The 27,792-nt window shown below is 44.2% G+C and overlaps 1 protein-coding gene across 1 annotated transcript; it reads left to right on the plus strand.

The window, feature by feature from the left end:
• Positions 1-272: 272 nt before the first annotated feature.
• Positions 273-27,532, plus strand: HDX (highly divergent homeobox; the record flags this gene model as incomplete). Its single annotated transcript, XM_082289677.1, has 9 exons — positions 273-419; positions 2,344-3,462; positions 7,347-7,400; positions 16,451-16,597; positions 20,070-20,277; positions 23,315-23,394; positions 24,959-25,042; positions 27,079-27,201; positions 27,407-27,532. 9 exons carry the CDS (start codon positions 273-275, stop codon positions 27,530-27,532), a joined length of 2,088 nt encoding a protein of 695 aa, XP_082145803.1.
• Between the last annotated feature and the right edge of the window lie 260 nt (positions 27,533-27,792).

Raw genomic sequence — 27,792 nt, forward strand, 5'->3', positions numbered from 1 at the left:
GCAATATCATGTAATATTTACCTATTTATTTATTTATTTATGAAAAGCAGTCATTGTTGTTCCAGACATACAGTTCACCTGTTCAACTTGAGTCTGTCACAATGCTGACTGCAAAGGGTTTTTTTGGAAAGTCAGGAAGAGTGTTGGTAAAAGACTGTGTAGAGAAAACATGTCAATCCTTAGTGTTATCACAGGCACAAGTGAGAGCCTGTGCATCCTGCAAGTGTTACAGTTTCTATTGCAGCTTTCAGAGTATCTCCTTTTCTTTTCAGATGAATCTGCGTTCTGTATTTACTGTAGAACAACAAAGGATATTACAGCGTTACTATGAAAATGGAATGACAAATCAAAGTAAAAATTGCTTTCAGCTCATATTACAGTGTGCACAAGAAACTAAACTGGATTTCAGTGTGGTCAGGGTAAGTGCTGAGGCGTTCCAAATTTGTTAAACATACACATTCATTGCTTTATGTAAAATATATAGAGGTCTGAAGTCCCTAACTTTATCCTTGTCTTAAATCAGACTTCAGTGTGTGTTTGTGACGTTCATTTTTACCCAATGAGCCTATTTAGAGTTTGTTTTCACTGAAATATCTTCACATGACTCTTGAATTTAGCAGGGGCCTGGGTTGCAGGAGTGATTTTTCTTCTTCGTCTTTTGTTGAGATTTTTTAAATTATTATTTATTAAATTACAAATTGGTTTGCCCTATAGAAACTTCGTGTAATGTATTGTATCAAAGCAAGGTCACATTATTCAGAAACTATTTTTAAGCTAAATAAGTTTCTATAAATTAATATATTTGGGGGGAAACAATTGTGGAACTATTTCTTTGATGCACTCTGTCACACTTGTATTCCACATCACATTCATAAATATTGTGGTCCCTCGTGGTTATTTACAGTGAGGACATTCTTTTCCTATAAAACAAGAATGTCCCTAGTGCTAACAGGAGCTCTTCCAGAGTCTATGAGTTCCATGGGAAGGGAAATAATAATCCCTTTGTGAAACACTAGACAACAAAATGGCTGTTGTCCGAGAGCAGAAATAGAAATCCTGAGGCAATAGATGGAAAAATAACAAGGGTAGTGGAGCTCCCAGGAGCTGCTGTGACACTGGACACTGAGGAGGAACAAGTGGGACCAGTCGAGGTTGGTTTTTTAATTGGTTTAGCAGTGGTACATTGACAATAACAGCCCTGCTCCCAGATTCTTACTTGGATTCCTGTCCCTCAGAACACTGTGGAAACATTAAAAGTTACTTTCTCAGCTTGAGGTGGTGGAAGCTGTGAAAGTCAGCCAGGGATTCAGGCTCCTGGGGCAGGCAGACAGTTGTAACAGGAATCTGGATGCTGATGGTGCAGCCAGGGCTGGTTTGCTATTTTTGTGCTGACTGAATGTCCTAGAGGAGGCAGCCCAGCTCTCCTTGCAGTTCTCTCCATCTTTGTGTTTCCTTTCCCTCTCCATTTCCCTTTCTGCAATCAAGTATCATTCCTTCTGTTTTCTTCCCTTTCTGAGCCCTGATTTGCAGCACTTAAACTTTTTATTGCTTAGGAAGTACAATGAAAACACATTCAGTGTTTGTCCTGCATTTGTCATAGTTTAACATGGTCTTACCTTTCTCTTATTTACACCCCTCATTTCTGCTTCTCCTAATGCCCCCTTTTTTCCTTTTTTTTTCTTTTTTTTCCTATAAAACTCTTGGTCAGTGATTAGTTATTTGCTACTTAAGTTATTAGTTAAGTTATTAGTTGATACTTAAGTTGCAGCTGGCACTTGCAGATAGGATTATAATAGGCACATGAATTCCCTAACTACAGTTGGTCAGGAGAATGGCACTCTCAGCAGAGGCAAAGCTGGCCAGTAACTGACATTTTACTGCATGTTACAAATTGTGCCTCAAATTAGACATTTTGTAAAATTTGACAGAAAGGTTAGTAGAGTGGAATTGTGTATAGCAGGGATGTTTGTTTTCCTATCAGAAGTTAGTCACAGTGGTGTCAGTGAAATAAATCTTGAGGGTAACTTTAGGACAGGAGGCATGAGAGTCTCGGGATTTTTGAGAATCTGGGGCATTGGAATTGAGACTGGGGTTCTCCTGTGTATGAGTTGTGGATCCTAAGGAGGAGAAGCCTGGATTTCTACCCTGTATTGTTCAGGCCTGGATTTCCACCCTGTCATGTTCACTGCATAATCAGTACATGATTTACATATTTGTAAACTTAGATCTCAACTTGAACACTTAACATGTCGTCAGATCTGCTTAAAAATGGAATTGCTAATTTTTTTCTGCTTCTTTAACGCCTTGTTTTGTGTTTGCTGTCGTTGCTGGTGTTGTTTGCAGACGTGGGTTGGCAACAAGCGGCGGAAGATGAGCAGCAAGAGTGCCGTGGAATCTGGGGGCACCCCCCCAGGGACTGCCCCCGCCACTCCCTCCATGCCCCCAGAAGCAGCAGTGAGAAATGTGGTAAATATTGCTCGATCCCAAAGCCAGCAATCTTCTTGGACCTCTTCTAACAACGACGTGATAGTGACTGGTATCTACAGCCCTGCCAGTTCGTCGGGCCGGCCTGGAGCTGCCAAGCACACGAACACCTCCGTGGCAGAGCTGCACAAAACCTCCATTCCACGGCTCCCGGGCAAGAGCGACGCTGACTTCCAGCAGCAGCACATCCCTCTGGGACGGCAAGTACCCCACTGTAAAAATGCCTCCCTGTTAGTGGGGGAAAAGACCATTATTCTGTCCAGGCAAACGAGCGTGCTCAATTCTGCAAACTCCATTTACAGTCACACGAAGAAAAGCTACGGCGGCTCCTCGGTGCAGACGGCGGAGCTGGTGTTACCTCAGAAACCCATGATTTGCCACAGGCCCTGCAAGGCCGAGCCCTTGGCGTGCCAGCGCTTGCACAAACCCGAGCACGCAGCCCTGGCATCCCACGTGCCCCCCGGGCCAAGGGCTCACCCCAGGGACCCCGGCTGTGGCACCCAGAACCTGGAGATCCGCGAGGTGTTCTCCCTGGCGGTCACAGACCAGCCCCAGAGGCTCGTGGCGGGGAGCACAACGCAGAAACATCCCTCTCTGGAAGGCAGCTGCCTGTCCATCGCGATGGAGACGGGCGACGTGGATGACGAGTACGCCCGGGAGGAGGAGCTGGCCTCCATGGGAGCGCAGATCCAGAGCTACTCCAGATACTGTGAGGGCGGCGGCTCTGGCCGCGGGGACAACCAAAGCGCGGCTGGGCCGGGCCGCAGTGGGAGCTGTGGGGCACAGGTGGGCAGTGCCAGGGATGTGCCTGACAATCTCCTCTACCACAGCAGAGAGTTCCACCTGCCTGCACGGACCTCATTGCACACAACATCCAGTACGATTTATAACACTGCGAATGCAGCCAGAAGTACCTTTTCTCCTCATTTTACATCTTCAAGTCAACTGAGGCTGTCACAAAACCAAAATAATTACCAGGTAATCCATCCATTTATCTCTGTCTTCAAACTTTGAAGCCACAGTGTAGATAAATGCTGTTTTCTTTCAAAGTTGGTAGCTATTAAGCAATAGGTTCACCTTTCTGCGGGCTGTGCTCCTTTTATGCCTTTCAGTGGAGATTCACTCTCAAACCCAGTGCGGTTTGGGAGACTGCAGACCTGTCCAGCCGAGCCCCTGGTAGCCATGTATTGAAGATCAGTGAGGATTTCATGGATTCCATGGCCAAATTTTGGCTGCAGGACGGTCATACCTACGAGCTGGTGGTCGCTCAAGCCTGTGTTGTCCTGCTCTGGCTTTCCAGCACATGCCATGGCCATTCCCTGGGTGTTCCCCTGTGGACACACATCACACATGGCACAGGACGTGGTTTCATGCTGACATTTGTGTGCTGTGAATTTGCTCACCCCATTGATGTCAGCTTGGATTCCTGTACCCCCTGTGCAGGTGGCAATCTCTGGACCTGTGTTCTGTCAGGGATTAAGATCCCCTGTGAGGGAGTTAACATGGTAGGAGACACTCAGCTTCCTTTCCCACAGCATCTAATGCAAATAATCAGTTTTACATTCAATCCCTTTATTCCTCATACTTGTACTAAAATCCCTTTAGTGATACTGAGGGGAAATTAAATGCAGAAGAACTAAAAGTTGTTTAAGAGAAACTGCAACACTTGACACATTTTTTTAGTTTTTGGTATTACAAGGGGAGAGATACTTGTGCAGGAAACATCAAAACTGGTATTTTTCATGGATTTTTACACCATCTGGCATGACATAGCCTGGAGACACTGAGATAAAAGTCTTTTAAGGCTGACAGGATGTGATTCTGTGTGTCTCACCTGCATGCATTTGCCTGTTACTGCCTTTTTAATTTATCCTGAAAATAAACCATGTCGACAGCCTATCAGCTTTTCCTGTGCTTTGCTCACCAGGATAGAGAACAAGACTTTGTGAGTCATGGGGTTTTTTTGTAGCTGTTTTTAGTTTTTCTTTTTTTTTTTTCCTGACTTCTTCCTATCTCATGTGACCATTTGAAGGAAAGCTTTTGAGTTCAAGTAAGTGCCACTTTTCACCTGAATTATTGCTTTTCTGGGTAAACCAGAGGTTCGATGAACAGAGATACTCTGGAGTAAATTCGGGGGGGTATGTGGCACATCAGATGAGCTGTTCTCTCCTTTACTCTCACATAGTCTGTCAGTGTTTGCTGTTACTTTTCTTCTGGGTTGTAAAATTCATGAAATGCTGTTTACTTTTGCCATCCCAGTTTCACAGAAGAGAAGCTGTAAATGTGCAGATCAGTCCAGTAAGGGGTTGGTGAAAGTGCTTAGGATTGAGTTAAGGACATTTTTCTTAAGTTTCATGATGGGAAATCCATTACTGATGCCTCCATCAGCTGTGTGCTTGTGGTGCTTTATTTCACTCTTGAAACAGCTTCAGAGAGATTGATTTCTTCTAGTTTTATATTTTTTAAAGGAAATTTGGAATAACTTTGTTATGGGGTTCTGTGGGGTAGGAACTGAGTCTTTTTAAAGAGCTAGAACAGTTCACAGTCGATGATATTTTATCTGTCCATGTGGTGTTTTATGGATCAGAGTAAGATCCCTGCAACTTTGTTTGGGTTTTTTTTTTTACTTCCCCCTGTTATAAGAACATACCTGGTTTTTTTTGCTAAGTGAGGAATTCATCTGTACCCCAGCTGACCTCCATGCCTGTCTCAGATACCTTGTTCTTTGGATCGGGAATGTGGATGGAGGGAGCTTCTGTTTCCTGTCATATCCCTTGTCACTTTCAGGGTTTTAAACCTTGGAAAAGCTGAGCCGGATGCTGTTAATTCTCTTATTGCTGTGAGCATGCACCCTGTGAACCTCTGAGGTGACACTTCTGGGTATTAGAGACTTTCTAAGGTGCTGTCTGAATCCTTTTAGGCATGTACAGGATGACACTTCGCTTTTTTTGTAGTCAGTTTCTGTTAGTTTTATTGCCCAAGTTTAGCTAATTTATCCATCAGCACAGAGATGAAAATCCTTCAACCTGGGGAAATCTTCTTGAATTTAAAAATAGATGAAACCTGAGCTAAATGATTATTGGAGTAGTTGAACATTCAAGCAGATGCTTCTTCCAAGTCAGGACTGTGTGATTCATGTTTTGATGAAGTAATTACTGTCATATATTGGTGGGGTATCTAATTAGCAATTAGTTATAGCTTCCTTACTGGTTCAATTAATCAAATTCATGTTAGTGTAACTTAAGACTAAATTTAATTAAGTGATCAATTTTAATGCCTGAACAGGTTCAGTAAACAAATGTTTCAGCCTACTTGCTTGTCTTAGTTTGACTTTGAGTGTGTTGAAGTAGAGAGGTTATCTGTGCTGTCCTCGAGGCTGAATTGGGATTTAGTCTTGGTTTCTTCCCCCTGACCCTAAGGGACAAAAACCCTGTTGAGAATCTATATATTTTTATTGACTTTGCCCCCAGTCCCAGCCCTCGTGCCTGGTTCACAAGAGCAGCTCAGAGCAGTGCTATGCATGTTGTCTTTCAGGGAGTTCTCTTGAGATGAACTTGCCTGGTTTTGGCCTCATACCTGTCTGAACTGTATGCATTTGTCTTCCCAGCAACCCTTAATGCTCTGCCTTGTAGATTTTGCTTTATTCCCATAGAAAAGCACTTTTTTTTTTTTTTTTTTGCAGCCCCCCCTTTAAATTAGTGAAGAGGAGCCACCTGGGTGGGTCCCCAGGGTGCCTTTACAGAGGATTCTGTGGTGTGAAGCTGTTGTGTGGGATATAGGGTTGTAACAGACATAACTTTTCTAGACAGAATTTCTAAAATCTGTGTTTGCAGTGAAGAAATCAATATTTTAGACTCAAAACCTGATGCAGGCTGACCTTTAGGGTGCTCCTGTCTGCCCCCTGTCAACCCTCCTTGTGCTATAATGAGAAAGGTTCTGATCTTGGGTAGCCTCCAAGTGCTTCCAGCTAAAAGCTTGAGGAATAAAAGTGTTTTATGTGCTTGTACAGCAGACACCTGTACCAGCGCTGCTGTACTTGCTGTGCTCATGCTGCAAGAGCCATCAGTGAAGCACTTTGCAAATACAGAAACCCTCAGTGCAGTTTGGTTCAGTCAGCAGAAGTGCACAGGTTTTTTCCTCACACACATGTGGGTAATGACTTGAGGTGATTAATCTCTCCGGAGCTATGTTCAGTCTCTCAAGTATTGCTTGTCTGCAGCAGAAAATGAACGTGGAATCTTAAATAAGCCTAAAATATTCCAGGCTATGACACACCTGAGATGATCAGAGAAAACAGTCTGATTTTTATTTAATAAAGTCTGACCTCTGGGAATGATGGAGAAGCAATAGAATGGAGGCAGCTCACCTTTGCCTTCACACCCCTTCCCCTTCCTTCTCCAACCTGATATCCCTAATTTTTCTGCTGATACTCAAATCTTTAACATCAGAACACCTCAGTGACAAACACGAGAGCATTTTTTCTGGAAGTTGAAGTGATGTAATTAAAAAAGATCTGAGGGCAGCTTGGTCCTCAGCCCTTGTCTGACTCCAGTCTGCTCATCCTGCCCGTGTGGGACAGATTGAGAGGGAAACTGCTGTTGTGAAATACAAGTGTTGAGTTACCAAAAGTACAGAAACACCCAAGTCACCACTGTGTTATCTCGCCCTCACCCAAAGAAAGTGTTTTAGTCTTAGCAGTAAAGGTGAGTGTGAATTTGGTTTTGAATCTTAACCTGTTTACAGACATGGGTGTCAGAGTTGAATGCACAATGCTGAAATCTTGTGAAATTGCTCAGTATTGGCTCTCACAGCAACCTAAGCTGCTCTTGTTTTCTGTTCTATTTCCTCCTTCCCCTTTACAGATTTCAGGAAACCTTACTGTGCCTTGGATTACAGGTTGTTCCAGAAAAAGAGCAGTAAGTACAGTTCCATTTAAGTATCTAATGCATCAAGTGAAGCAATGAAAAGTTGCTAAAAATGCATTTTTGAAAATGTCAGTTCTGTTTACCGTGTGTGGGTTTTTTCGCTTTTTCCTTTGATACAAACATTATCTGCAGGTGCAGTGTTTCAGTCGAGGTGAAGTTGATGTCTATCTTTAAAAGCAGGTCAAGGTCATAATCCAGTGTGAGGTGATGCCCAGGTAGGAATGGTGCTCTTAGCTCAAATATAACATCTGAATTGATGAGGACTGAGAGTTTGGAACTCAGAATAATATTTTTTATGTTGAAAGTGAAGTGGTTGTTAATTGAGGTAACTGAATGCTTAAGAGAGTAACTCACTCTGCAGCTTCTCTGCACATGCACAGAATTAGTCAGTGCTGGCTGTAGGAACTTGATCAAGTCTAATTTTATACACATAAATGTCATTTCACAGCAACAGAATTAGCCAGGTTGATGTCCTCAATTCACGAACTACTCCAAACTATAACACAGGGTATGAAACAGCTTTTATCAGGAAAAAAAAACCCTCTGCCCAACTCCTTTGTTTAGTTACCACTCAGCATTTCCAGCTTGTCTTTAGAGAGATGTCACTTCTGCCTCCTTTCCATGGAAATCCACGCTCAGCTTGGATGGTACAGCCAGGCTCTCCAGGTGCTGCTCTTTCACTCCAGCTCTGGCAGAAGCAGTAATTGGGGAAATGTCTGTCATGGTAACCAAATTTCCCAGTCCGTGGAGCTGGCAGTGTCCTGGCAGGGGCTGCTGTTTTGGCAATGAGGTCTAGGCAATGGAAGAGCCTTTCGTTGCCTTCTCCTGCTGTAACCAGTACTTCTTCCTTTCTTTATTATTTTCAGTTCTTCTCTTTAGTCTTTAAAAGGTGTGAGTGTGGGACTGTTTCCTGTATAAGTAGGAATCTAAGAACCATCACATTAATGGTGTTTTCTCTCAGGCTTTTTCTAGGTCTCAGCTGAAGCACTTCCAATTTCTGCAGAGTTTGGTACAATCACTTACTTCTTTTTATACAGAGAGCACTTTATAAGAGCATCTCCCAGAGGAACTGATACTTTTGTACAAATCCTGTTGTGCTCAATCCATCTTTTTTCTTTCCTAAGTGCTAATTCTCTTGAGGAGGCTTTTTAAAATGCAGCTCTTTTCTGGAAGGCTCAACCCCTCTATCACTTAATGACCTTTTAGAGCATCTCACCAAGGAGCTGGGGAGTGTCCTTGGGTAGAGTTTCACAGCTAAAGGGGGAGGTTTTCCCCCTCCCTCCCACTGCTCTGCCACACCATCCATAGCCAGTATCCAGTTGCAAGGTAATCCAGGTCGGGTGTGTGACCTGGTAGGTACAAATTCTGCTGCTGAGGTTGTTTTTAGAGTTCAGTGCTGTTCTTGGAGTCAGGTAAGTGCCAGAGTCAGCAGTGGGAGCACTGGGCTGGGAATAGGGTGATGTTGGTCCCTGCCTGCAGCACTGGGAGGTTTGTTGGGCATCATGATCATGCTGGATACCTGACCCCAGCTGTAGAAGACATTTCTGGAGTAAATTTTAAACCTTCAAGGATGTGGAGGTGCCTGTTTATTAATCAAAGAATCATTAAGGTTTGAAAAGACCTTTAAGATCAAGTCTGACCATCAGCTCAGCACCAGCACGGTCAGCACTAACCCATGTCCCCAAGTGCCACATCCACAGGTTTTTTGAACACTTCCAGGCATGGTGATTCTACCCCTGCCCTGGGCCACCTGTTCCAATGCTTTACAATCCTTTCAGTGATAAAATTTTTCACAATATCCAACCTAAACCTCCCCTAGCACAGCTCGAGGCCGTTCCCTCTCATCCTGTCCCTGTTCCCTGGGAGCAGAGCCCGATCCCCCCGGCTGCCCCCTCCTGTCAGGGACTTGTGCAGAGCCACAAGGACCCCCCTGAGCCTCCTTTGCTCCAGGCTCAGCCCCTTTCCCAGCTCTGTTCCCTTCTCTGGCTCCAGCCCCTCAATGTCTTTCTTGCAGTGAGAGACCATTAAGGATGGCTATTAGGGAATTATTTTTCCTTAGACCTTTGCTCCTTTGTCTTTTTAATCAATAAAATGCATAAAACCCATTGGTTAACACAATCTGTTTGACACATCCGTGTCCAGATTTGTGGATGCACTTTCCCAGTCTGAGTGGCAGAACCAGCCTCCTTCAGGAGACAAGTTGAGGACCTGGCACTCTAAAAACTGCTGTGTACACACAAGGGTAAGACAAGCAAAGGAGAAAAAGCTCCTTCTTCCTAGAAACTTTGATTTCAACTGTGAAATTCTTTGGAATAAAGAGTGTGAGGGAACAGAAATAGAATGGATAGAGTTGTAGAACTGCCATTATGGCAATTACTGCCATTCAAACAGGAAAAAGGCTAATCTGTATTTTGGTTAAAATGGAAAAGATTGTCTTTTAGATGCTCTGAATTTTTAATCTTCTGCCTTGATGTTTTGTTTCCCTTGCCCTGTCCTTCAACTGTATCAGGAGAGAAATAAAAGCCATGCAGTTCTGCAGAAACTCTTTCTTGTCTGCTCAGCTCTGCTGTAGGATGATGTAATCCTGATTGTTAATGAATATTAGTCTAGAAATATCACCCTCTCAGTAACTCATGCGAGTGTCTTTTGAAATGAGAGAGTTCTGTGTTCTCTCCTGATGCATGTGCAGTGGCCTTTATGAATGCATTGATTTTTGGTTTTTCACAGGGTACTGGAAGGATAACAAGGATTCAAAAATAGCAGTGAAGGTACCAGTTAAGGAGAATTAAAAAGGGGGAAATATCTTCACTTTTGTCCTTGCATTTAAGACTTGTTAGTTCTGTGTCATCTGAGGTCTGAGCAGAAGCATTTGTGTTTGTGGTAGTTTTAAAAGTACTGGTGTGCTCTGGAGAACGTTTGTCACACAGGTGGTGACTCTGGGTAAGCTGTGCCTTAGCAGTGAAGTTTTGTTTTTTGGAGGAGGGAGGGGGCTTGTCTGCCCTAAGCTTCACTTTGGGGTGTCTGGGCTCTCAGTCTGATGTATTTGGGGACAGGAAGGACCTGAAATGGGTGGAGAGTTCCTGTGCTAGATTTTGATTTTTGTATCACTGTTTGCACATTGTCTATTTGAATAAAACTTTGTCACAGCAGTGCAGACACACTTCAGGCAGGTGAAGGGGCAGAGGTGTGAGACCTGTCCCCAGCTGTTCTGGGCATGGGGAACACAGCTGGGTTGTGTGGGGGAGACACATCTGTACAACTCTGAAGAAAGCTCCTCCTTGGCCTGGGGTCTGCAAGGCTCAGGAAAACCGGTGGCTGCTGCAGGAAAAGCAGCGTGAGCTGAGAGCAAACACCTCAGAGCAGCTTTACAGAGAAGCCCAGCAGGGATTAAAGCTGCCTGCAGTCATAGGGCACCTCAGCTCTGCCTTTTGTTTTAAAACTATTCCAGGAGGAACTTGGGGAGTTCTCTCCACCTTCCTCTGCTCTCCCAGGAGGGGAGGAAGCTGTGGTTTAGTCAAGTCGGTGGGGGCATGTCTGAGTGACTCAGTCGGGGTCTGCAGTGAGAGGTGAGCTGAGCTGGAGGTCTCTGGATGGGAGCACTGTGCTTGTTCCTACTTTGTGCCATTTGGAATACTGAGTAAAGTGTCTCCTCCTTCTGTGAGATATTTCACTACACATCTCAAGATACTTCTACATTGGATGGTAATACCATGCACGGCATGGCCTTCTGGCTGGAAGCAGCACCTCCTTGTCCACAGCAATCCGCAAGGAATGCAAAGGGGGACAAGTCTGGTCATCTTTTTATTACGTGATGTGCTGCACCCAAGTGCCACAAATCACCTTGGCTTTTTGTCTGCTGTGAACCTGCAGACAAGAAATGCATCCTGTCTGAACAGGAACTGCAAAATTTTCTGGTCCAGTGTGAGGAAGACATTAATAGATTGAGTAAGAATCATGAGAATTACCATCTAAAAATCAGTTTACTTTGAGGCTGAACATTCACTGTTTCACAGATCAGTTCAAAATGTCCAGAAGGATGAGTTGTCAGTCTGTGTGGATTGAGGGTTGGTTTGGAAATTACACAGTGAGATGAGAGTGTAATATCTTTGCTAGACTGTTCATTGCATTGATATCTCTCTTTTTTTCCCATCTTTTTAGTTGAGTTTGATTTAGAAACAGATATTAACAGAATATCTGTAATTTTGGCAGAGTGCTGAAGCAGTTACAGCCCTGCTCACAATGGGGTGCTATGAAATATTTATCAGTTCTGCTTCCATCAGAGCAAACTTCAGGCTTACCTAACCAGTGTGGAAAGATGCAAAAAATCTCTGTTGCAGAAACCTAACAGTGGGTGCCCTAATGATGTGTCAGCAGGAAGAGTTTAAGGGTGCCTTCAGCCACCTTTGTGCCTGAGTTTGTGCAGCTGTGTGTGAGCAGCAGTGGCCAGCCTAAGCACAGGATGGGATGTCACTGACATGGGGGCAGCTTTGTGGCACTGGTGAAACCTGAAGCTAAAACCTCAGGCTGAAGGAATGTGTAATCTGGCACAGCTTTAATGAGGTTAAATATCTTGGTGTGTTAAGGGAAAATGCAGACCTTCAGAATTTGTGTGTGGGAAATCAAGAAATAATAAACTGAAATGCAAGAATGATATTAAATGGTGCAGATGGGAAAGGGGGGGCATAGTGGAATGATTCAGAAATCACTATTAATACATACAGATAAGATCTCGAGATAGGAATCGATAATCCTCCGAAGAAAACATATTAATTAGTGTCAGGGTTCAGAGAGCTCCATGCTGGTGTCACTGGGAAAGGTAAATAAGGCAAAACAACACTCTGCTTGTACAGAAGAATCTGGGATTTGTTCATACCTTGAATGCTTTGAGCGCTTCTGATCTTCCCATTCCTCCCAAAATATAACAGAAGCAGTGACAGGGATCAAAGGCATGGAAAATTTGTTGTGAGAGGTTTGTTTGCTAAAAATAACCATTACCTCAGCCCATTTCATCACCAAGTATCAGAACTGAATGTTGATTTCATATGATTTCACTGCAATTGAAATAAACACCACACACAGTGCTCAGCTGCAGCATAAATGCAAGTTATGTATAAAACCTCTAGTTCTTCCATTTTTTAGCATGTCTTTGATTAATGATCTGAAATTTGTGTATAGCTTTTGTGCACATGGCCTGAAACATTTTCAACTGATGTACAAAACCCGGTCTAAAAAAGCAGGCTCTAAGAAAAGGCAGGATAAGGACACTCCACTCCGTGCAATTATTCATCCCAATTATAGACACCGGATTTGCACCACAGATATTGCTGCACACTGGGGGGGACGAGGGGCTCGGCAAAGAGCCAGGAATGTCTCTAATAAACTGGGTCATCTCTTCTAAGGATGATGTTATTACACTTGGGAGGTCGGGGATAAGCCGGGTTTAACCCTGCGCGCGGCACAACTGCTGATTCAATTTGCTCGCCAGGATTGCTTTTCCTTGGGAATGGATAGGCTGGATTCTGCTGGACAAAGCCTCTCCTGCTTTTTAAACTGTGGGCAACAGAAGTGGGAAATGTAAAGGATTCAGCCAACAGCCAACACTGTCAAGGATAAAGCCAAGCCTTGAATCAGCAAGCCAGGGATCTGAAGAGAGGAAATGAGAATTGTATTCAGAGCTGAGTTAATGACGTAAAAATAAGAACTGAATTACTGGCTTGCCTTCACCTATAAGTATTGTCATAAATATGAAGTGTTCCAATATTATCTTTGGATATTTTTTCCTATAATGGTGAATATTATGGTATTTGTAGGGCTCTGAGATTTTCCTCTTGGTCCCTCATTTCCTCTGATGATACTAAGCATGAGAAGGTTATTAACTAAATTGATGGAAGCTTAGTTACATGTACAATGTAGAACTTCTATCCTTTATTTTCTGACAAAAGTCATTATGTAATTTTTAAGCAGTTTATAATGCAGGAGTCAAACTTGGGTATAATCCATGTCAAGGGGATGATCCTGTAATTGAAGGTAGTTTGTGATTTCCCTAAGAAATTGTTGATAAGGCCCATGGCACAGCATGTTAAACGAAGGCGGCTAATCTGGAGCTGAAATTTGGACATGCTGAAGTGCCATTTACATCTAGGGAGCTTAAGGGGTGACACTGATCCCATGATGCTGGTGCAGCAATTGAGAGCAGGGTGTGTAAATGATGATTCTTCAGGATCTCTGAGATCCCACAGCCGCTCCCTTGGCAGAGCACAGGAGCTCCTCAGTGCTGGTCTTGGCGAAAAAAAATGGCTAAAATGAGACAGACTCCAAAGTAGAAAAGTTACAAGTTATGTTAACATAATTACACAGCAGCTGTGAGGTGAAAACCATTGAATAGTGATGTATCTAATAAGATTTTTATTGAAACGTTTGTAGTAGGTCATCAGAATTAACATCTATGCAGTAAAATGGAAAAGATCTGACACTGCTTTTTAAGGAAAATTTTTAAGGGCCAGGTGGTTTTGCTAAATTTTGCTTTTTTCTAGTAAAGTCCTTGTTTTGAATAAGTAAAAGCTGAGCAGGCTGTGCACCTTCCTGAGCACCACTCCTCTGGGAACTCGAGGCAGGCACTGGGTGTCTTTTGTCCAAGGCAGGATCAGGATCCTCTTGCAGATCACATTTCCTGCTACTAAGTCCTCTCCCTGGGTTCTTTCAGGAGAGGAAGCATTTCTGAAATAACTGGAAAACCACGTGGCAAGAAGAAACCTGAGCTTCCTCCAGTGGCAGCTGGACTTTCTTTGGATTTTGTTCTAATTTGGCCAACGCAACCAACTGGGTGGGAGAAGACAGCCTGAGCAGGGTTTCTCCCTTACCTGTGCCATAACACCAGGCACATTTCCTGGTGCTCCACAGAATTTCACAGAATATTCTGAGCTGGAAGGGATCCCACCAGGATCATCGAGTCAAATCTTAACTGAATGGGCTTCTCTCATTTCAGCCCTGCACTGGGGAGGGTGAGCCTCCACAGGGTGTTCCAGGGGAGCTTCAGGCTGTGGATGTTAAATGTGAGGGATTGCTGTGTGTCGTGTCCCTGCCGAGCACCGATCACAGGGAGCTCTGTGAGTTCACTGCGAGGGGTTGCAGCAGTGTGAACGCTCCAGGACCAGCAGCCACTGTTAGTTATTTATGTTTAAAGAACACCCACTGTTCTTTGGGAGGTGAGGTTGCCCTGAGCAGTCAGGAATGCAGGTTAGGCCAGGGTTTTTCCGTGTAGTCTGAGCATTGCTGTCACTCCTCTCCGCCTTCCCTCTCCTCGGTGCTGGGCTGCCGCAGAGCAGAGCTCTTCCCAAGGCCCACTCTCTTCTGCCAGCAGCTATAAAAGGAGCTATGCTGCAGTGATCCAGGAGATGGCTGTACTTTTGTTCCTTGAACGTGGCTTGGAGAAAGGAGGAGCTCAGGTCAGGCATGCACTGAGAGCGCCGGCAGCTCCGGGCGAGCAGGCACCAGGGATTTGGCTTTGCCTGGGTCTGGAGTTGCACTTTGCTCAGCCTGGAGCAGCCTTCACTGTGCCAAGTGGATTCCTTCTGGATGAACATGGCCTGGAGCATTCTGCCCAGGAGCATCTCCTGTGCTGGGCTGCTCGGGGCTGGGCGGGAGCGCAGCAGCTCCGGGATGTCCAGAGCTCTCCTCACCAGCCCTGCTCTGACCTGGTACCATCAACTGTGGGATGGGCAGGATGGGAGCAGCCCCTCTAATTCCTCACTGGGGTGATGGAATGATAGCCAGGAAAAATTCTGAGTCCCTGGTAGGCACTCAATTAACCATGGATTGATTAAAGTTGGAAAATACCTCTAAGGTCAACAAGTCCAATCGGACCATATTTGAATATATCTGAGGCATCGTTTTATTGGGATTACTTTAGGAAGACAAAGGTTTGACGCCCCTATTTTGTGTTCATACGTTGAGGAGACTCAAGTGCTTCTAACATTTGGAGAAATAGTAATTTTTAAAAGAAGAAAATTGCAACAATTAACCATATTCTGAAGATTAACAAAAGCTAGAACTGGGAACTGTACAAGACTGTCAAATGATCCTAGTTCTGTGAAATTTCTTTTATTCCACTTAACAATTATTTCTTTCTAACTTTTAATGATCTTTAAATGAGCAAACACAGAGTTCAGCTATTGAAATCATGAGCACAGTTCATTACTGAAATAATGACACATGTGGCACATGGGCTACAAGTTACCAGTGAAGACTTTGTGGTTGATTTTCTGTACTCAGAATAGCAGGAGAAGTGAAAAACATGGGTTAATGTAAAGAAACTGTCGATTTTTGATAAAATTCTGGGTGAAAAGCTTTTGATAAAGCTTGGAAACTCTACTAGAGAAATATACTCTGTGCTCACACCAGTTCAAACAGTGGTAGGATGTTTAGGAATTCTTTTTCAATGTTACTCCTTTTATCACTGATCCACTATCACATATTTTGATAAGTGTAGACAAAGAGTTTGCGAACTCACAGATAAACAGTGGAACCAATTTAAACTCAAGCTCACCAAATAAACATTAAAGTATTCCCTTTAGGAAGTCAGAATTCTTTGAATTATGCATGTGTTGTAGTTTGCAGTAAGATAAAAGAACTTTAAGGGGGGAGGGTGAGAAACTTGAAAAGCCTTTAAGGAGTAATTTGCATAAATTGGGTGGAGAGAGTAAACAGCACAAGGGGGAAAAAAGTTATTTTCAGTAAGGCCTTATAGAATGAGATAAAACAAATTAAAGAAAAAATCAGGTGGAGTTGAAACAAAGCTGAAGTGCCTTAAACTTGTGTTAGTGCTGCCACTGCCTTTCCAGCAAATCCCAGGGAACTCTGAAGTGCCCTGGATACAAAAAAGAAATTAGAAAAACCCCCAAGTTCTTAAGGGAGAGTTAAAAGCAAAGAAGAGCCATGGAGGCAGTACAACGTGTGTGTTACTGTGTGGGAGACCTCTGGACATGAATGCTCTGGATAAGCAGATTTTTTTTCAATCTAACAGTATTTTTTTTATCTTGCAGTTACAGGACCGCACACAATTTAGTGACCGAGACTTAGCTACCCTAAAGAAATACTGGGACAATGGCATGACCAGCCTGGGCTCAGTCTGCAGAGAGAAAATTGAAGCTGTGGCTGCAGAATTAAATGTTGACTGTGAAATAGTTCGGGTAAGAAATCCAGAGTCTTCCCTTATCTTGTCGCAGGAGCAAAAATAGGACAGATGAAAGGCTTTAAAAATTTCATGAGGAAGCTTGAAATAGATTTCACGTATTACATAATGAATGACCATGTTGGGGAGTGCTCTCCTGCTCTTTCTGCAGTCTATATTTAGTAAAAGCCCTCAGGTAAGAGTTGTATTGATCAGCAGCAGAAGCAGCACTACGAGCTGTTTGACATTCTCTTGAGTAAGATTCTAAGTAAGTGTTACATTTTTTAGGGAGATCCTAGAAGACTGAAAGGTACTATTTATATTGCTATTAACATACCAAAAAAGGGCTTTTCTAAAGATACCGGGAAAATACTTCTCATTCATGCTTATAGGGGAAATCGTGTGAAAGAAAATGCTCCAAAATGGGGGAAAAAAATTTACAAGACTGTCTTGAGGTCAGGTTGAGGTGTGATGGGGGAATTCCAGGTCAGTTCAGTTTGATGGTCCCTGTAGGTGGTTGAGGGAGGCACAGCTGTGCTGGAGATAACCTGACTGCCAAGAACCACTGCACATCATCTGTTCCAGAGGCTGGGAAGAGTTGCCGCTGTGTCCCGGATGAGCAGGCACACAGCATCACCCTGCAGCTCTGGGGCCTCCTGGGCTCATCCAGCCTCTGGAAATGGCCCCACTGTTTGCAGTCATACAAAGACAGGAGCCTTCCTTTCCCTCATGACAGGCATGACAATTGGGATTATTCCTTTCAGGCTTCATCCTCTCCTTCCACCTCTTTCCTAAATTCCTGACACTGCTGCAGAAGCAGGGCTAGGAGCCCTTAGTGCAACTCTCCTTTTCTGGAGACCTCTGGCTTGGTGCATCCAAATGGTTCCAAAGCTGCTTTTAGGGTTGAACACAAATCTGGTTATTTGTTTTTGTGGGCACACATGAAATTTAAAAAACTCACTTGTACTTTTGGAGGCTGAAGAGAATCACTCTTGTCTGTAGAGAACAAAGCTGCTCCCTGTTTTCCAAGGGCTTCACTTTGCTCTGTGAAAGGTTCCCCCAATAGCATCTCCTGGCCATGACAACCTCATGGACAGCACAGTGACACCCAGGCTCCCTTGGTGTGTTCCCTTGGGAGCATCCTCACTGGCACACAAGGGGTGACCCTCTGAAATTCTGTGCAAACCTTTCCACCTGCTGGAATGTTTCTGTCCTCAGGGCAGAGACTGGGCTGGCCCCTAAAGCTCTGGCATCACCTGCACCAGAACAGACACACAAATGACCCCATGCACTTTACAGACCTTGCTGGAAGTGTTTAAAGAGAGAGTGTTTTAGGGATAGAGCTCCCAAGCTGATTCCCTACGTGGGAATTCCAGACTGCTCTTGCCTTCACCGTTTTGCTGTTCCAGAATGTTCTCTGTTCAGCAGAGCACACAGGATGGGGGAACCTTCTCTTCCCCATTTAATTTGAGACACTATCAAAACATGTTCATCTTCTCTGACATTCTCAGTATGCTGACTGAAAGATTTTCTGATTTGAAAAGTCTGTAAAAAGATCTGCCCTTCCCAAGTGCCTGTTTTACTAAAGAAGAGGTAGATTCAATTTTAAATTTTGTTAGCACTGTTTGTTAAAATCACAAGATGATGGGAAAATTTAAAGAATGGCAATACACTGCTTGGAAAAAAGAGACCCAGATCTCAAAGGGCTGCTTGTGTGCGGGTTTTTCTTTAATTTTTTTTTCCCCAAACTGTACGTATTACAAAAAAATTATCTAGGTAGTTCTCTGCATACCTGTTGTGCATTCTTCAAAGAGGAAAATCAGCAAGCTGGGAAAGCAAATACCAGCCAACAAAGATGATTTACTAAAAATAGTGTTCAGCATGTTATCTTTTAGCTTGTTAGAGATGCAGCTTTAAAAGGGTTTTATTTCCAAGGCTGGCACAGCATGAAACTGTGTTTAGTAGTTGGGACTGCTGTTAATATTTCTTTACTTTTTCTCTTGAGTAATCAATTATAAGCAAAAAGTTTTTTACTCAACATTTTCCTGTTCTATATCAGAACCTTAGGAAGAGGAGCAGGGCAAGTATTTCTGAAATAAGGCCAGAGTGATGTTTAGTGTGTCTTTAGAGAAGAAAATCATAAAATATTTTAATGTCTTGGGAAACTCATTTGGAACAGAGGCCTCATGGAAAGGATGTGCATTTTGGCATGGCCTGATCATCTTTTCAATCCCAGGAACTGCTGCTCCTATTTCTGGGGGTGTAGATGGGGGACAAGAGCCAGCCCAAGAACAGTGGGAGTAGCAGGTGGTTAAAGAATTGGATTCCTGGCTCTGGGAAGGATTTTTGGTTGCCAGTGGAGAGCTGATTTGATGGAGTGAAGGGTCTGGGGTGCAGGGGCTGTTGAGCAGAGTTGAGATGAGATGAGAAGTCAAAAGCCTGAGTGACACAAGGGAAGGGAGAGCCTTAGGAGGTGAAGAGTTGCAGACAATCCTTATTACATCATGTTAAACTTGGAGTCTTCAATAATTTTTGGTGTAGATGTTTCTTCATCAGAGACAGCAAATGAATGACCAGGTGTGCAGATCCGCTTGGCCAATTTGGAATGTGGGTCTTTTCTTCTTTTTTTTTTTTCTCCTTTGAAACTCAGTTTTATTGATGTAAGAGGAACTTAAAGCATCCGTCTCCGTCCCACCATGGCTGGGTTTCCAGGTTCCCTGGGCCTGTTTCATCTCCCAGGCTGTTCTCAGTGTGTTCCTCTACACTCACTGCAAACAACTTTTCTTAAAGCCTTCTGTTCCAGCCAAAGAGGACTGAAGGATGAGCTGCTCTGAGTTTTATTCTGCCAAGTTCCTTTCTGTCCTCCAAGCGGAGTGATGTGGATCTGTCACCTTGGCGAGTTCCCTCTGTGCTGCAGGAAATCCTAGAACAGGGGAGATGTTTGGGTCATCGGATGCTTCAGTCCCCTTATGGAAGTTGCAGAGTAGGAGAACCTGAATCAAAGATCCTGTGTTAAATTTGTTGAATAATTTAGGTGGGGAGAGACCTTACAAAGTCACCTAGTCCTGCTCTTTATCTGGAGCAGGATTTACTTTGGAATCAAGTCAGGTTTCTCAGGATGTTGCCCAGTAAAATGTTGAGTACCTCCAAGGCAGGAGGTGCCAAGGCTCCTATGGACAAACTGTCCCTCTGCCTCACTGTAAAGCATTATTTTTTCTTTTTTATTTTCAATTCCAGTCAGAGCTTCCCTTGCTGCCACTTGTGCCTATTGCTTCTTTTTCTTTTGCTGTGCACCTTCCTGTTTCCCTTGGAAAGCTGAACCTGGACACAGGATTTCAAGAAGCAGCCTCAGGAGGGTCAAATATTGGGGAATAATCAGCTCCCTGGACTGCTGGCTGCACCCTGGTCCAGATGTGCTGATGTCACTTGTTTGGGGGCCTGTTGCTTTTGTTATAGTTTCTGATATCATTCATGTTTATTTCTCTTACAAGACTTGGATTGGGAATCGAAGACGGAAATATCGTTTAATGGGGATTGAGGTCCCACCCCCTAGAGGAGGTCCTGCTGATTTCTCTGATCAATCTGAATTTGTTTCTAAATCAGCACTTAATCCAGGAGAGGAATCTGCTACTGAAGTGGGGGATGATAATGATAGGAATGATGAAGTATCAATCTGCTTATCTGAAGGAAGCTCACAAGGTATTTGGAATGCAGTTACTACTGTGCCTATATTTTCAATTTTGTGCAGTGTGCATGCTTTGGATTCTGTTGTACACATTCAAAAACGTCTGACAGAGTTACAAGTGCTCCACCCCGCCTGGGCTGAAGGTACTGTTTGGTCTCTTTCTTCTACCTCTGTGTTTCTGAGTTTTGTTGGGTTCGTTACACAAAGATTGGAGAAACCTTTGATCTATGAGCCCCATTTCTGCCAGATTGATCTGAAATGAAATCACAAGTTCACAAGTGAGAGCTGGGCAGACAGTCCGGGTGGAGAAGCCTCACTTCCCAAGGAAGCCAGGTTTAAGAAGTGCTCTCTGCCAACTGCTCAGTTCTTCCCAGCCAGCTGGAATGGCCATTCCATTTGACAACCCATCCCTGGAAGTGTCCAAGGCCAGGTTGGACAGGGCTTGGAGCAAGCTGGTCTGTGGAAGGTGTCCCTGCCTTGGCAGGGGGGGAATGGGATGAGCTTCAAGGTCCCTGCCACCCCCACCCGTGCTGTGATTCCATGGTTCCATCCCTGTGATCCTGATCACCCCAGGCACTGGTGGGGGTGGAGCTGCTGCTGTGCTGGAGCAGGGCTGTGCATTCCCAGTTCTCCTGGCAGGGAACCCCTCAGCTCAGGCTGGAACACGGAGCTGCCCAGGCCTCCTGCTGCTCTCTCTGACAGGCAAACACAGCCCAGCAGATCAAAGCCAGGAGCAGGGGACAGCTCAGGTGCCTTGGAACTGCATACACGGGGGGTGTCCTCAGTAATCTGCAGGATCTGGAGTGAGAAGTGCCTTCAACTTAATTCCCTTTTCCCTCCCAGGAGCATATGGGATCGATGTCTCCCTGCCCCTCCTGTCCGTGAGCCCGGCACATCCCCCACTCACTAATTGCTCCCAGTGCTTCTGCTTAGAGGAGATCAATGAAGCCTTTGCTCTCCAAGCTAGAAGAAAGTCTGACCTCGGGCCTGCTGCTGCTGCAGCTCGGTGTGCCAGGCTTGATCCTGTCATTTCATCAGAACAATTTAAAGGGAAGAGCCAGGGGAACGGAGAGCGGCTGGGAATGAGTCTGGGAGAGCTTTGTCATATTCGACTGTAGAGGGAATATGATAAAGAAAAGGGTCAAGTGATTGAAAGCCAAGTGAGATGAGGAATCTCAGAGTCCTTGATTTGCCTGAGGTGTGGAAGGAGCTGATTTAAGTCAGATCTGCTTGAAAGAAAATGGTGACAGTGAAGAGTCTGAAGTGTCTGTAGTTCAAGTGAGGAATAACTCAATGTTCATTGAGCAAGGCTTTCATCAAGCAAGGTGAGGCTGAACACTTGGGTGCATTATTAGTGTCAAAGCCTAAAGAAGTGCAAGGAAACGACAGGATTTCCACAGCATCCAGGAATCCCACTTCCATTCCTTTATTCTCCCACAACAATTATTTCTATTCATTTCTCCAGTTCAAAGGAGGAGGTTTCACTGCTGCAGCTCAGCTGGTTTTGAACTTCCTGGAAAATATTTCTCCCAATACTCATGGGTTATGTTCAGGCACAGATAGGGAATTGTTCTAATGTTTGAGAACTGCAACTTTTGGTCCTAATTTATTAAAAAACTGAAACAACAACAGCAAAAAGCCACTCTGAAAGACAGACAAAAGCAACTTCTGGCCACCTAATTAGAGTGACAGTGTTGATGGCTCCTGCTTTTAAAATGTAGTGTGTGAATATAAAAAACTAACCTGTGCTGGGATGTGAAATGGAGCATTAAAGCTCTCCTACTGCCTCGCCTTTTTTAATTGTGTGTTAATTAACTCCACGCTGTGTAAGTGGAGGCCAGTGGGGCTGTGCTGGGTTCCATGAGCTGAGGGTGAATATTTAAGGAGTTGGGAATGCTGTAGGGAGCTGCTTCATTTAGCTGTTGAATCCAAGGGGTGTTAAATCAAGGCTGCAGAGTGCCTGGTGCCTTGGAATGTCCCCGAGTCCCTGAGGAGCATCCTCACCCAGTGACCTTCACCCTTCCTTGCTCCCTGCTCCCCAGTGCTCCCATTTGATCCCAAGTGCTCCCAGCACAAATTGTCCTCTGGAGCTGTGGCCAGTGGCAGATTAAGTTTATTTGAAACAATTTCAAATCAAATTTGCTCAGTTTAGAGCTACTTAACTTACAGGAAAGTTGTTTAACACCATTAACTGTCTTTGTGTGGTCTGGCCTAGACATTACCCTGTCTTTGGCAGCATTGGTAATCCCAGGGAAATCCTGTTATCCCTGTTTGTGTGGAGGTGACAGACTCTGGAATCATCACCTGCCCCTCCCAGTGTCCCACCTGAACCTTGCTGCCCCTTCCCTCTTCTCCTCCTTATATTTAATATGTATAATAGATTTCTATTGTAATATGCAGAAGTCAAGTAAATATGAGAATCAAACTTCAATTTTGGGGTAAATAGGCTTGTCTTTCTTTGGGTTATGTGTTCTCCTTGGCCTTTCAGGTCAATGGAATCTCTCATGCTTTGTGGTTGAAATACCAGGGTAAAATCTGCTGTTTTCAAGTGTTTATACATAAAAAAGCACCTTGGGTTCACTAGGGATAAACATTTTCCATAATCTGATCAGTTTTTGGTTCAAAACCCATCAGTGTCTGCAAGGAGGAGGTGGAATTTAGCTATGTATCCCAGAATTTCAGGGAATGCAGGATTTTTCATGTAGGAATTTATTTTAATTTTAAAAAAACCCAACTTCTGCACACCTCTACTGTGAAACTCTTCATCAGCTTTGAATATTCCAGCCTGAGCCTAAAAATGGGAAGGTTTTGGTACAGAGAATAACTGGTAGTTTTGTTGTTGTTCCAGGTCACAGTTGGTTTGATGTTGGCCTGAAACACTTGTGACAAGATGTCTGTTTAATAAGGCAGATGTTCTGTTTTCTGAGTAGACATTGATACCATGAGTTTGCTCTTGGATTTAGCAGCTGTGACATTTAGTGGTAAACACCATTAATGGTCCTTCAGCATAAAATTGGAATGAAATCTGACAAAACCAATTTATTTCTGCAGAAGAGACAAATGAAGCACTTCAAAATGAAGAAATTGGCCACAAAGATGATGACCAGAATCCAGTTTCCACTGATAATGTGGTATGTATACCTTTCCTTTTCCACCAGTTCATTAATAACTCCTTAATTAATGTTGAAGTTGTTGGCCAGCACCTGTGTTTTTCACTAGGTGACAGCTCCAGTTGTGTGTGCTGAAAGCCCTTCCTATTTGAGCATTAAAACTGTACTAAAAATACTAAAACACAGCAGGAAAAAACCCCAACACCTTCAGTAGAAATGGTTTGCAGAGATGGTGTCCAAGAGACTCAGCTCCCCAATGTGCCTGAACCCCAGATTGTGTCATTTGATGTGATAATGGGAACAAAACCAAGGAAGAGTTTCTTCATATTTTCTTCTGAAAACACTGTAACAAAACTTTTTTAAAATGCACTTCAAATTGGACTAAAATACATTGGATTTGCATAAGAGATACAGTTTTCCTATTTGAAATTCTAATCTGTTCTTTCCCTTCCTATCTTAAAAAGTGTGTCTAAGAAAGAGAGGGTGAATGTTTGGTAGTTATTTAGAGATTCTTTCCTCAAGCTGAGTCTAAAACCGAAAATATTTGAGTCCCAGTGTTACTGAAGGTCTCATGGAGCAGGAGAACCTGGGGACATCAAACCTCTGAGCTCTTGTCACTTCAGCTGGGCTGCAGACACTGGAGCACACAAAATGGGCTTTATCCTCCCTGCCTTCAGCACAGGCTTGGGAGCTTGGTGGGTCCTGCCAGGGAGAGCTGAGAATGCCCCTGGAAGGATTTCTCCTCCGTAATTTCAGGGAAATTCCTGGTGTGCAGGCAGGAGGGGCCACGTGCTGCAGGAAAAACCTCTGAATTAACACCTCAGGAATGACCCATGAGCATGGATTGGGCCTGTAGGGCCCTTTCCTGCACTGGGTTAGCACTATCCTAAGAAACAGTAAAATTGCTTTAACTTCTTACAGACAGGCTCAGAAATGTTCACAACTGTCAAAACAATTAAAAACAGTAAAAAAACTTGGGACATATTTCTGAGTTTTAATCAGTGTTAAGCTTGGCCTTAACACTGTGCTTCAGGGATCTTTAAAACCCAGTATAAAAAGCTCCCCAAATTTTTGTGAATTAGGTGAAAATGTCCATATTTATATATTTGGAGGTGTCCTTTGGATCAGCATCCCCTACAGCTTCGGGCATTCCCCTTGCACTGCGGCCAGGGAAGGCCAGAGGAGAACTCCTTGATTTCTGTAGGCAAGGAGTAGGTCAGCACTTGCTGTGATGGCTGCTTTGTCCAGGGGGATAAACTTCCAGACCCTCCTTTGCCACAGCAGAGCAGAGCAGGGGCTATGTGGGGGTAAATGGGCCACTTAAAGCTGAAAACCTGGGGCCAGGGAGCTCCTCCTCTGTAAACAGCCCCAGTCTCCATGGCAGCAGCTCCCGCTGGATCTCCTGGCTGAGGTGCATGATTGCCATCTAATGGGGGCTGCTCGGCTCAGAACTCCTCAGGAGCCAGCACTGAGTTCTCTCACCTTCATCCCTCATCCTTCCTGCCCCTTTGGGGTGCAGATCCTCATTCGTTTGTCTCCTCTCTGTGTTGGAATCCTCGGAATGAACGGTTTGCTTCTGTTTCAGAAAATAGAAATTTTAGATGATGAAGAGAGTGATCTGATCAGCAATTCTGAAGTGGATCAAATGAGTTCTCTTTTGGATTACAAGGTGAGTGATGGGGCTGTGTCAGGGACAGCAGGATAATCCCAGGGAGTTCAGGGGGTGGATCTGTCAGGAGTTCAGCAAAGGCTTGGTGGGATCCTGAGCTCCTCCGCTGTTTTCCTGATGTGCGCATCATGCCCTCATTCCACCTTCAGCCACTTTATCCATGTTTCAACCCAAATGGAGGCAGGAAAACCCCATTTCTGCAGACCTGCAACCCCCCCCGTGTGTCCCAATGAAGGGATTTATGGAGCCGCTCCACCAGAATTGTTCCTTGGAATGCTGTGGCGCTTTCCCTGCAGCGTGGTGCTGCCAGCTCTGGAAGGGACTGAACAGCTGGAATCCTCTGATGGAATGGGGGGATCTGAGGAGAAGTCATTCCCCAGGACGTGCCTGGAAGTGGTGGTTGTGGGAGGGAGGAAAAGCAGTTGGATCCTGACAGCTCCTGTCTGCTGCCAAAGGCTGAGGGTTGTGTGTGCGCTGCTCTCCGAGGAGCTGCCATAGTTCCATGTTTCCTTGAGTTTTTACCTCCATTGCTGATTTTTTCCCTTAGAAACCAGGTCTGTTGCCCTGACAATAATCAGTTACCAAAATAATAAACAGATCATCTCTCCAGAACAAAAATTCCTCCTTCCAGCAGCATTTTCTTGGGAAGGGCAGTGGAGAATGAATCAGGAGAGGGAATGACCTTTTCTTAATGTCACCTGTCAGTGCAGTGAAAGGCTTGTTGTGACAGTGCCCTGCAGAGCCAGGGTTGTTGTTTGACAGCATGGATTAGTCCTTGAGTTTTCTGCCTAAATCCGAATTCTTCCTGGGCTGGGCAAAATCCAGAGCTGAACAGGCAACTGCTAAGTTTCCATCAGGAAGAATTCAGCTGATTTTTTATGAAAGCCTCAAGATCGCAGCCCAAATATTCCTCTCTCATTCCCAGAGCTGTTACCACCTGGGACAGTGTGGTGAGCAGTGCTTTCACTGAAAAAATTTGAATTTTCTGGGAAAAACCCAACCAAAATACAACCATTTTTAAGGGTTTGTTGCAAACCTTTAGAGCATCACGTAGTCTCAGCTTTTCATGTCAACTAAAGCTGAATTCCAGCCAGTCTAGAAAGTGTGAGCATGAATATCATATTTTTTCATTATTCTCTCATGAGTTGGTGCTATTAAGCAGAGCCCTTCTGCAAAAATGAGCAATGCCTTTGATCTTGTAACCTAAATAAAAAGGTTGATTTTCATGATCTTCACAAAGGTGAACAACCAGAGAAAATTAATTTTAGCTCTGCACTGATCAACAGGTTTAGCACTTGGATCCTCCATACCAATAAGATTGAAGGAGAAGAGATACTTGGAATAAACAGAAGTACTTATCAAATTGGAATTTTTAATTAGGAGATTTGCAAGTATAGATTGGGAAAATGCCTTTTTAGCCAAAGCATACAAATTATTGATATTTCCTCATTTTGTAATAGATTACAGCCAGTTCCAGCCCCATAACCAACTCTGTGGAGGTTGGAACTAAATGATCTTTAAGGTTCCTTCCAAGCCATTCTGTCACTCTGTGATATTCCTGTTTCTCCTGTAACCCGAGGGATCCTGAGGAGCTGGGTGAGCTGACACTTGATCCATGTCAAACCCAGCTTCCCTGGAGGATGTTATCTGTTAATTTGTGATAGCTTTGAGGAAGTTTCAAGTCGTTTTCCCTGGTTTTTGTGTCAAGCCTTCTGCTGCAATAATGGAATTTATTTGCTGTCTGTTCTCACAGTGCCCTGATCACTTCTAGGAAGAGATTTGGGCTTTGGTTGTCATTGTCACTAAAACCATTGAGTTTTAAGCCAGGTGTGTTTAGCTGTGGTTATTCCAATGCTTTGTTGAGTCCCCATCCCTGGAGGGATTCAACAGACCTGTGGATGTGGCACTTGGGGGCATGGTCAGTGGTGGCCTTGGCAGTGCTGGGGAATGGTTGGACTCAATCTTAGAGGGCTTTTCCAGCCTAAAGGATTTCATGGTTCTGCTATTATTCCCAGAACTCTCTGATTTCCCCACAGAATGAAGAAGTCAGGTTCATTGAGAGTCAGCTGGAGAACCACAAACAGAAATATTTTGAACTGCAGACGTTTACCCGGAGTTTGATACTTGCCATTAAATCAGATGATAAAGAACAGCAGCAGGTAAATCCTGGAGCAGGTTTAATATAAGAAGGTGTTTGTCCTTTTGTGTTGTGTCCCTCCCTTGGGTTTATTCCAGAGGCTCAGATTATGGTTGAAAAACTCAGTTAGTTTTTTCACTCTTTGTTTAAAGCACATTGACTGCTGACATAAAACCCACACCTAACAGTGTATGTACTATATATTATATATATATTTTCCCTTGTAGGCCCTGCTTTCAGACTTACCTCCTGAACTTGAAGAAATGGATTTCAACCACACCTCCCCAGAGCCCGATGATACCTCATTCAGCCTCTCGTCCCTGTCGGAGAAAAATGCCTCAGACAGTTTGTGATTTCTCTTTTTTTGGAAGTGACAGAACAGAAGCCCCACGTGAGGTGCAGGGTTCAGGAGAGAGGCTTTTGCTCTGCAGTGTCCTCAGCCCAGGGGAGCCAGCCCGAGGAGGAGGAGCTGGTGCTGAAGGGCGGCTGTGGCTCCTCACGTCCTTGCACTGCCCAGGAATTGGGAATGTTGGGTTTGGAAAATCAAAGAACTGGCTGAGGGAAGGGTTCACTGGGAGCAGCTTGGCCTTGGGTAGGATTAACTTCTGACTCT

Source organism: Coloeus monedula (genome assembly GCF_965178545.1).
Source record: "Coloeus monedula genome assembly, chromosome: 12".
NCBI lineage: Eukaryota > Metazoa > Chordata > Aves > Passeriformes > Corvidae > Coloeus > Coloeus monedula.